Source organism: Globicephala melas, chromosome 10 (genome assembly GCF_963455315.2).
Source record: "Globicephala melas chromosome 10, mGloMel1.2, whole genome shotgun sequence".
In the NCBI taxonomy this organism is placed as follows: domain Eukaryota; kingdom Metazoa; phylum Chordata; class Mammalia; order Artiodactyla; family Delphinidae; genus Globicephala; species Globicephala melas.
The window spans coordinates 89,498,481-89,510,385 of NC_083323.1; the positions used below are offsets into that span (position 1 = coordinate 89,498,481).

General features: G+C 33.6%; 1 protein-coding gene across 7 annotated transcripts in view; it reads left to right on the top strand.

The window, feature by feature from the left end:
• LMO3 (LIM domain only 3) overlaps positions 1–11,410 on the top strand; it is a 59,417-nt gene extending 48,007 nt beyond the window's left edge. For 6 of the 7 annotated variants that reach the window (XM_060306067.1, XM_060306072.1, XM_060306071.2 and 3 more), the window contains one exon: positions 8,512–11,410. In XM_060306067.1, the coding sequence (XP_060162050.1) occupies positions 8,512–8,617 (106 nt within the window). In that variant the 3' untranslated portion in view covers positions 8,618–11,410. The other variant, XM_060306068.2, reaches the window with a different exon arrangement.
• The last annotated feature ends 495 nt before the right edge of the window (positions 11,411–11,905 follow it).

Here is an 11,905-nt window from a genome sequence, read left to right on the forward strand (position 1 = left end):
ACACCTGAACATGGAAAATATTCAGTAAATATTAGTTTTGTCAAGTTCTCAGTTACTATAATTGGCCGTTTTACCGTTAAATGCAGTATCTTCTTACGAGGCGCTATAGAGTAGTAGAAAGAGTATGATGTTTACAGTGAAAACTGGATTCAGATTCCATCCCCACCATATGCTAGCTGTGCAGTCTTGCGTAAGTCACTATTTCTCTGAGTTTGGTTTGCACATCCTTAAAATGGAGACACTAACGTCTATCCTGCAGATTTTGAAAATTAAATGAAAGAATTTATAAGTACCAGGAACACAATAGGTTCTCAAAATCTAGTTCTTTTACCTTGATATTTATAATTTACTTTTACCATATAATATTTCACTAACTTGGTTTTTACATAAGATATCTCCTGCTAAATGTAGATGTTCAGAATCTGGCCTTGTATACCTCACAATGTATAATTTACCCAGGAAATAATTCAAGAAGTCATCTTGCAACATCTTGAGTCTTCCCAATAGATGTTTGGAATCAAAGTAGGTTGATTCAGTCTGTAGTGACACTTAACCAAAAGTAAATTATCAAATGCACATATTTTTTATTGTAAGGATATGAATACAAAAACACAAATGTCCACACATCCTTGCAGACTCATTAATATGCATGAGCCTCTATGTGTATATGTTTTAAAGGTATATTAGTAGTAAATTTAGAATATTTTTGTTTACTTACCACATTTCATCCACTAATAGCATTTACTAACAATAGAGTTATCTTTGTGCAACAATAACATTTACTGCTTTTCTACTTATAAACAATTACATACTTATAGAGGAAAATTTAGAAAATAGAAAGGGATAAAGAATAACATTGTCCCATGTCTCACTGTTCTAAAAGAAGTTATTTTAATATTTTGGTATGTGGCTAGCCATACATTTTTCTATGCATATGTGGCAAATGATATATAGCATATACTTTATATTATAACCACATTTAAGCATCTTAAAGGAAAGTAACAAGGAAGAATCCTAATGTTTGTCACTTGGACATTTTCATTAATATAGTGTACATTTTTCCCTGCCTTTAAAAATTCCTTTATGACATTTTAAGCTTTCTTGTGTTCAGTTTTATGCATAAAGCTTCATATATCATTAAATCAGTCTTCTGTCATCAGATGTGTAGGTTGTTTCTTCAAGTTTTTACAGCATCAGTATTATCAATCTAATGCGGACTTTATAAACAAATACTCAAATCTGTGTCAGGCTAAATTCACAGGAGCATAGTTAATTAGACAAACCATATAACAGTTTAAAGGCTTACATTATACATTGCCAAAATGCTCTCTGGAAAAGTTATACCAATTATTCCCACACCAGAAAAGAAAAAACAATGCATTTCCTCACATAAGTTCCAACACTGGGAGTTATTATTTTAAAAGAAATCCTTGTCACCTTGAGGGATGAAAGATGGTATCTCATTATCATTTTTAATTAGCATTTATTTGATTACTAGTGACCCTTTGATATTTCTTCTGTTAGGGAACTGCCTGTTTATTCCTTTTGTCCATTTTTCTATTAGGGCAGGCTTACCTATTTTATCCGTGTTCTACACAGAAAATTAAAACATCATTCAAGTGCTAAACCCAGCCTGAATTCTATTATGATGCAAAGTAATTGTAGGTTGTTAATGCTATTTACAAATCGTATATCAATTTTATCTCATCATTGAAATAAAAAGTTGCATTCACAATTACGTCTGTCTCCTCAGTGGAACTCAGTCAAGTAAGACAAACACTCCTAAATTTTGACTCTAAAACTGTTCACTTTCTTATTGCTGCAGAATACTGTTCTAGTATCATTATTAAAGTACCTAATATATTTCTGTGTGCGCTTCATTTATTACATGCCATAATGGGACTGAATATCTTTAGTGCTGGTTATGCACAATTAACACTTAGTTATTGTCTTGTCACTTCCATCTCTACAAGACAAACTTCTTTAATGCAGGAAGTCAGCTAATCTTCATCAGTCAAGCAAAGCAGACAAATTTTGTTACTCTGAATCCAGAAGTTTTCAATATAGGAGACTCTCCTTATCCTTTGGCGTCTGCTTGGGAAATCTCTCCAATAAAGCCATCTGCCTCAGGAGCCTCTACTCATAGTAGCCAAATCATTGTCTTAGTATAGCACCTTTTCAAGTGACACACAAGGCCAATAGGTAATTTACAGGCACTTTCCCTTAAGCAAACTTTCTTGACCCCTGAAATTATAAATTATAAATTTTATAAATGCTTATAATTTTATTTAGCAAGTCATTTCATCTTAACTTTTAATCACAATATCATTAAGTTCTAAAGCATTTCTGAATGTTTAAAAAAGATAGTGGTAACAATGAACTTTCAAGATGGGTGATCTTCTCTGTCCTTTTTAAAAGGGTAAGGCTAAAAATGTGAATCCTGAATTAAAATCTAAAAGTTCATCTATTTTGAAAGGACCTGAAGAAGGTTATTTTGAACATCTTGTATGATAACATGAATCTCATTCAGAATTGGAAAATTCTGAGTAATAGGTTAATTTCTTAAAGATGAGTAAGCCCCCCCCCCTTAGAAAATTCTAGGAAACTAAATGATGGTTTTATAAGAGAAGGGAAAAAATGCTTGTTTGTAATGAAATTGCCTCAAATATGTAGAACTGTGTAACATTAAAGAAAAAAAGCACTGTGCTAGGCTCTGTGGAAACAGAGGTGAATAAAATCCAGTTTCTCTCTTAGGGGTATCTAGAGTTTAGGGAGAGACATGACATCAAAGACTCACAGAAGAGAAGAATGTAATCAATGCTAAACAGATCTATACTGAGGGAAGAGAGGTCTGTGCTTCTTGAAGTCTTAAGAAAGCACCAAAGGGTTGATGTCCTGGGTGTTAAAGGACTCTCTAGGACTGGTTAGGATATAAGAAGTGTGTCTGGTGGGGGTGTGGAGGAAGTGAAGAAGGCTGGGTGCAGTGAGGAAAGGATTTTCCAGACAGATGGAGAAGCAGGCAAGGCATGGAGGTGTGAAAGCAAGTAATGTGCTCCGGAAATGAAAAGCAGCTCAGTGTGCTCAGAGATTAGAGAGGGAGTTTTGTAGGGACGTGGAGGAATATGGGGTATAAGTGCTTTGGGAAAGATCAGAATAAGTTGACGGGGTCAGGGAATACTGATGGAGGAAATGGAAACTACAGAATTTTGATTGATTGATTGAAGTATAGTTGCTGTACAATATTATATGTTACAGGGGTACAATATCCACAACTTTTAAAGGTTCTACTCCATTTATAGTTATTGTAAAACATTGGCTATGTTCCCCGTGTTGTACAGTATAGCCGTATAGCTTATTTTATACCTAATAGTTTGTACCTCTTACTCCCGTACTCCTATATTCCCTTAAAAAAAGAATTTTTAGAATTTACGTACATGGAAAAAAGGGAGAAATATCCCTGGCTAGGGAATAGCTAAGCAAAGGTGAGAAGATTATTGTTAGCAAATAATCATGAGAGCAAATTTTTATACAGTGCTGATCACACACCAGACATTGTTCTGTTTTACATGTGCTAACTCATTTAATACTCAAAATAACCCAGAAGTAGGTACTATTATTAGCCTCATTTTACAGGTGAGGAAACTGAGGTATAGAAAATCTAAATAACTTGCCCAAGATTACACAGATAGAAAAGGGTAGATTCAAAATTTGAACCCAGGCAGTCTGGATTTAATCTCTGGATTCAGAGCCAGTATGAGGACCCTGACCTGTTTCGAGATGAAGATTTGCTTTTCTGACAAAGTGGGTATAAATGGGAGTAGATATAGTGGAGTTAAAAAAAGGTGGATGCTAAATAATTGATAATAGGATTTGTGGTGTGGGTAGCGAAACTTGGTACAGAAAAGATTGTTCGGAATGCACTGTGTGATGACAACTGGGCTGTCACTGGGAAAAGACAGTAAATTTGTTCACAGGTGTACAATGAGTATATAACCTGCACTTCTCACTGAAAACACAGTACAGTATCAAAATCTCCATCTTTTAGTAACTGAGGATGCTAAATAGAACAGTAGAGACATTGGAAATATGGAATGGATCCCCTTTCTTTTTAAAGTGCTGTGGAAATGGAAATTAATTATAATTGACAGTCACTAATGTTAGAGAAATAAGATGACTAAGTTAACATTTTCATTCTTAAAGAGGATATCACAAATGAAAGCTTCCTAGCAGAGGCATTTGATAACCCGCTCAAAACTACTCTAAGCCCTGTATTTGATAGTGATGGTTTCTTAATTATTGTCCGTACTTTTCAAGTCTCTAAGACCGTATGAATTCAACTAGAGTTACTCCAAAATATCTGGAAATTAAATCTATGATTAACTCTAAAACATTTAGATTAGGTGGCTTAATAATCTGATTGGGCATCTTTTTATTCCTTAACATATTTTTTTAATGATGGCAGAATTAATTGAACTGACTATATCACAAGCGATTAAGATTAATTTATAAGGAAGATTATCAGTTTATTTTCAAGAATTTTAGCCTGACCTATTACTATATATACATATGTTATCCTCTGGCCATCACTATTTTTATAATATTTTTCTGAAATGCTAAATCTCATCAGGACCTGGTTATAGAACATTGGAAATTAGCCTTTCTTACAAAATCACAGTTATAGATCATTTTGTTAGGTGTCCGATATCTGCATTGCTATTCCTCTAATTTCTTCATGTTTATGTATAGGACATTTTAAAGGAAGATATCAATCCTAATTGCAAAGCAATCATAATCTGTTCTTAACTATAGCTTTCAAAGCTGTTTTGTTTAAGTTATATGTGTGTGACATTCCTCACCTATTCTGTTTCATTTTGACCTTTAAGTATAAATTGATATGCACATAAAAGGTACTTTATCCAGTTGACAACATATTAGTATCAACATATCTCAGGTAGGAATATTTTAGATGAATTCCATTTATATTGCAAACATCTCATTGAATAATAGGCTGTCTTTTGAAAAGCTATGTAAAGAAGTAATAATAATACAAAAAACCTATATAACTTCATAGCCTCATGCTTTACCGCCTCCAGGTAGAAGCATGGATTTTTTTAATTGCTTTCAGTCATTTATTTGTTTTTTTTAAATTGAAGTATAGTTGATTTACAATGTGTTGATTTCTGCTGTACAGCGGAGTGATTCAGTTATACTATATATATATTCTTTCTTATATTCTTTTCCATTATAGTTTATCACAGGATACTGAATATGTTTCCCTGTGCTATACAGTAGGACCTTGTTGTTTATCCATTGTATATATAATAGTTTGCACCTGCTAATCCCAAACTCCCAATCCATCCCTCCCTACCCCTCCCTCCTCCTTGGGAACCACAAGTCTGTTCTCTATGTCTGTGAATCTGTTTCTGTTTCGTAGATAAGTTCATTTGTGTCACATTTTAGATTCCACATGTAAGTGATATCATATGGTATTTGTCTTTCTCTTTTAGACGTACTTCCCTTAGTATGAAAATCTTTCGGGACTTCCCTGGCAGTCCAGTGGTTAAGACTCCATGCTTCCTCTGCTGGGGGCACAGGTTTGATCCCTGGTCAGGGAACTAAGATCCCACAAGCCATGCGGCATGGCCAAAATTAATTAATTAAAAAATTGATGCAAAAAAATCCATAATGAACAAAAAATTAAAATTAAAAAGAAATCTCTACATCCATCCATATTGCTGCAAACGGCATTATTCCATTCTTTTTGTGGCTGAGTAGTATTCCACTGTGTGTGTGTGTGTGTGTGTGTGTGTGTGTGTGTGTATGCACCACATCTTCTTTATCCATTCATCTGTGAAAGCACAGTTAGGTTTCCATGTCTTGGCTATTGTGAATTGTAATAGCATGGATCTTGAATCCAAAGAGACCAGGGTGCTTTTCCTTCCTCTACCATACACATTCTAGCTCTGGAACCTTAGGCAGGTTTTTAAAATTCTGGGAGGAAGTGTTAGGTTTTTCATCTGAAAAAGACAATGTTAATATTTACTTTCTCCGTTGGATTTGAGGAATAAATGTGATCACTGTATATACATGCTTAGCCTTAGCACATGGTAAGTAATTTATAAAAGGTGATTATTTTAATTACCTACATTCCAAACATTGAGAGAAGGCTTTACATATTACATTTCTACTCTTTACTGCCAACTTACAGAACTTACTGATGTTAAAGATAAAAATCCTGAAGTTTCATTTTCAATATTGTGAATGGAAGGTTGGAATTTGAACCCTATTCATTGCAAATGTCTCTCTGCCTTTCATATACTTCTTATTTTAACATTCCTACCATCCAGTGATGTAGTTGTTTTATCTTACCCACAGAGAACTGACTCAGAGAGAGTATGAAATACACCCTATATCTTGCATTGAGTAGGTGAGAGCCACAGGACTCAGGACCAAATCCCCAGGCTCTTGGCTCAGTGCTTTTCTCAGTATAATTACTCCGATTGTATTAATCTACAAATAGAAATTACCTAAATTTCAAGGCCCCTGAAGGTAAGGATGACATGACACAACATGACAAAAAAAAAATAAAAACAAAACACGTTTTTATTTGATAGCAAATAGAATTTGGAGGCTTGTTAACAAATTAAAGCAAAATTTTAGACAGTATGGAGTTGGAAAAGTACTTCCAGTTTAGTCGGTTTTTAGGGGAAAATAAGATTCAATAACATCAGCTGGAACACGAGAGTATTTTATTAAAATTATTTATTTTTGATGAATATTTTATTATTAGCTTATTAGTCAGTTCAAATTAATTTCAACATTAATATAAAGTGAAAAATTTGAACAGTAATCAAATATATTCTGCATGCTACTTTATATAATCTCACATAAAAGTAAGTATCTAATTTGGCTACTTCCCGCTGCCCAACAAAAGAAATATTTCCTTTTATTCAACATATCTTAATGATCAGGATAATCTACAAAAACTGGTTTGTTCAAACACTACTTTTTAAGCACAATATTTCAAGTTTATAGTTTGCAACTAATAAAAAGAAGATATACTTAAAGTCCAAACTTGAATGTTCATTGTATCCAATAGCCTTGACCACAAACAACTGCAGGATTTCAAGATCAGGGCGTAGTCTGTACTTTCAATCAGCATCATCAGCAGGCAGTAATCCTGCGGAAAAAAAAGTAAATTCCACAAATAAACAGACCAATCTTCCTTTAAGAGGAAAGCTAATTCTTTTCAAGCTACTTTTTTTATTACACTATTTTCCCCTCTATCTACTTAGCTAGAATAAGGATAAATTTCCAAAGCTACCCAGTTGGAAAATAAATAGGTTCGCTGTTTGTCTAGCATTCCAATCTTTGCAAATGTAAATCAGCCCAACTGCTCCTCATTTAAACCTTCAACTTCACAAAACATTAAAGGGTGGCTTTCATGACACAATTTAATCTATCCACTAAGATTTCTGCTTGAACATCATTTGAAATTGACTATCTGATAAAGAGAGACTACTATCAAAGGTCAGTGAGGTCGACTTATATAATTACAAGTAGTTTTACTGGGTCAACTCTACCAGACACTGCTGTTTGAAGGTTAAATTGTTACAATTAAAAATATATACAAATCTCCCCAGAGTTACTTTATTGTTAAATGTACCGGAAACAGCACAAGCATTTTTTCTGACCTTAATTGTGTCCAAAGCGTCACCACTGGGAAATTATACAAAAAGAGGGCTTATTAAAAACATTACAATCTTGCACATTAAACAATGCTTTACAGAATAAAATACATAATTAGCTACTGGAAACTCGTTTATTTATCACATGAATATTAAGAAGTTCATCAGGTTACTCCTTTTGGTTTAATTGGAAGTACTCTAAGAAATACATTTACTACTTCATAGTTGGTGAACTTGCCACAGACAAAGGAATATGGCCCAGCATCTGAGTCTGATGCTAAAATAACTTTCACTTCAGAACAATTACTTCCAAATTACGAGAATTTAATCACATTTTAATAACAGAGTAAAAGGAAGCTTTAAGTGAGAAGCTCTAAAATGGGCTATTTTCTAATCATTTGATTCATTTTAATGCCTTTTACTTTTTTTATAAAATGGATAAAAGGGAAATGATGAAAGCTTCCATAATCACTGCCGTGAAATATTATTATCATTGTTTTAATCAATGTAAATATAGATCAGTTCTTTTTTTCTTTCCAATATGGTAAAAAAAAAAAATCACCTTTGCTGCCCAAGGTGTTTTCCTCAATGTTCTTATGAGTTTTATATATAAAAGTAGGATTTCAAATTTTGTGTGTAGCATTTCCTTAAATGACCAGAATGGTTTAATTTTGACAACAAGGCAACTTTCTAAGCCAAACTTTCAAACTCAGGGAATTACCATAAATTGAAATAATGAAATGATGATTAGGAAAAGAAATCTTCAAACCTATAGATCTGAGTGAAGTCATCTTAACCATTTTATTTTTGTAAATATTTTCAGATTTTGTGTTGGAGACAAATTTTTCCTAAAGAATAACATGATCCTTTGCCAGACGGACTACGAGGAAGGTTTAATGAAAGAAGGTTATGCACCCCAGGTTCGCTGATCTATCAACATCACCCCATTAAGAATACAAAGCACTCCATTCTTTTATCTTTTTTGCTCCACGTGTATATAAGAATTGACACAGGAACCAACTGAATAGCGTAGATATAGGAAAGCAGGATGGTTATATGGAATAAAAGGCGGACTGCATCTGTATGTAGTGAAATTGCCCCAGTTCAGAGTTGAATGTTTATTATAAAAGAAAAAGGTAATGTACATATTGCTGGATTTTTTTGCTTGCTATTTGTTTTTTTGTGTCACTTGGCATGAGATGTTTATTTTGGACTATTGTATATAATGTATTGTAATATTTGAAGCACAAATGTAATACAGTTTTATTGTGTTACCATTTGTGTTCTGTTTGCTTCTTTGTATTGTTGCATTTAGTACAATCAGTGTTTAAACTTACGGTATATTTATGCTTTCTGTATCTACCAGCTATTTTAAATGAGCTGTAACTTACTAGTAAAGAATTGAAGAGCAAATCTCACTAATGATACACATATAAAGCAAGTCTATCAACATTAAAAATACTGAAAAAGAAGGACACACAAAGCATTTTAGCAACATCCACTTATTGCCACAATGATTTAGAGTCTATCAGTGTTCTCATTATCACCCCCTATTTTCAGGGGGTTAAAGATCAGCTTTAAAAAATGCATAAAAATTTCATCTTAAAGCACTTTCATTTTTTACCAACGTGAAAAGTGCCATTTTTAGAATAACTTTAAAGCTTAACAGTTATCCTTTTAATACCCTTTTTTTGTGTGTGCTCTTTACCTAGTAAATGGCTTTGTTTTGTTTCCTTCAGCCATTCACCGCTTATGTGAGCTAGTGCCTTTGGGTATCATGTAAAAATTTTCCAAAGGGTTACTTTAAAAAAGTGTTACCACAATTATGAGATAATTTTAAAATGATAAATTTCTTGTACAAATTTTGCCCAGATCTCTCCATAAGAGGTAAGCGTATAATAACTTTATGATTTGATACATTTCTGGCACCAAAAGGTTTTGAATGCGAATCTACTGAAACCATGATAATGCACGTTGAATCTATGATCATATTTGAGGAGTGAAGTCACTTTTGATCAGAGCAACATAGTGCTCACAGAATCTTCTAGAAGAAGAGAAACAAAGGGATTGATAAAAAGCTGAGAACTGGTGATTATATATTTTTCTGTATTTACCTGCCACTTATTTTAATGTTCAAAAGTGAACACTTTAAAAGTTTGATGTGTCTTACTCTCATTGCTTTCTCTAAGTAATTACCCGCTCAGAATTTATCACACTTGGGCTGAAATCTGTCATTCCATTTTTTAAAGGTGAAAGATTATTCCCTTATCTACACGATAGCTGATAAAAAAGAAAGCTTTCTAGAAACAAAAATTTTGGAGACTGATTATTTCAGTTACAATTAAGGAAATAAAGTTGCGACTGTGTTCCCTTCTTGGGGGTTGCTCACACTTTGCTTCATTGCTTCTGTTCCCTGTACTCAAAACTACTTTTCAGCAGATCTGATTCCTCAACAGGCACAATGAAGCATATTTTTACTAGAGCAACTTTTAGTGCTGTGGGCTTTCTTTTTTCTTTTCTTTTTTCTTGATCACTTGTATAGGAAACAATATTTCCCAGTGTTACTTGCATACATACTTTGTCCTGCCGAATATGCATTGCAGATAAAAATTAAATGTGATACCTGAATTCTTGGTTTGGGGCCAAAATATTAAACTGAAAAAACATGCTGGTGTGGATTTGAGTTGTTTTCAAACAAAGCTTTACTATGAACATGCATGTGAATCTGGACATTGCCTCTCATTTTTAAGAAAACGGTTCTGTGAAAAGTTAACGATATGTATTTTTACAGATGCTTCATGGTTGAGTGTTCAAGTCACATGTCCTCCAAATTTGAGATATACCCCCAAAAAAGAGTTTCAAAAATAACAGTTTGAGGCCCACAAAATAACTATTGATATGATTTTAGCCTTTGAGCCTTACATTTATTTCATGAAAAGACTTGCATAGCCAAAACCAAAAAAAGCAAAACAGAACAAATGGGAGGAAGGTGGGGGAGATATGTAAGAAGTGGTTTTCCTAACACATCCCTGCTAATCCCCATTAAGAGTTGTTTGAAATTCATGTGGATGTAAAAATGTAATTGTCAGTATCTTTTTGCATCATCTTTTTTAGATTTAAATGGTTTTGCATATGCTTATCAATATGTCAAAATTCTTGTAAATTGGGAACAAACTTCTCTCAGCTTCTTGAAGCTGTTCAATTATCCCTGCCACCCAAAGACCAACAAGGTCTTTTGCTTAATCCTTTGGGAATTAATTCTTATGCTTTTAACTACAAACAAAATTACTCACCTGGATTAAAGATTAAGGCCTTAATCTCCTTAGATTATCTTTAGTCTCCATAAAATGGTGGAACAAGACAGAAATAGGCCATTTTACAGCTAATTGCCCATAAATAGTAGCATTTTTGACTGAAGTACTAAGCTAATTGTCTTGACTACTCAAAGTCCCTGAATTGTTGTCAACTTTCCCCTTTGTGTTGTGTAGCCCTGACGTCACTTAGCTTGTTATCTGAAGCCTCCAGTAGAACATCTCCGATGGAGCATTGATTTCACAAGCAGCGAAAGCTCCCTTTGCAACACGCATCTCATATAGGCTGCCTATGATGAAGGACCAGGCACTTCCACTCCACTAGAGTGCTGGCTGAGTTTAAAAGCTGACCTGTGTTTGTAATTTCACTTTCATCTTGCTTAATAAATATCTGCTGGATTCTTTCATTCATTTCTTTAATATTCGGATTTATGTTTTTAATAAAAGGGGTATTACACTATTTGATTGCACTTAATGGGCAAAATCTAAGATGATATCTGGAAAGCATACTATGAAAAAGGAAAAGAAAAGTGTGTAAGGACATTTACTTTCAAAAGGTAAATCATAAGCAGACAAAGTACCTCAAATGCATTCTCCAAATATTATATTTAGGATCTCTGAGCTAGGTAGTTCGTTGCTATTTACTTTTGTGGGGAAAATAAAACTGTCAAAAATGAAGGTAGCAATTGCTGGGTATAATTTTGTACATTTATACAAATTTTAAGGGATCTTTCTGAAAGCAACCGTGTTGCTCTTGTCAGACTCAATTTCCAATTTCCTGGTTCCTGCATAATGAATTAAAACAAAAAACTCAACTAAATCCTACATTTTCAGGAAGAATGTTGTTCCTTCACTGAACCAGTGCTAAAAATTACATCTGTAGTAAAACACACCCTACGCAAGTGA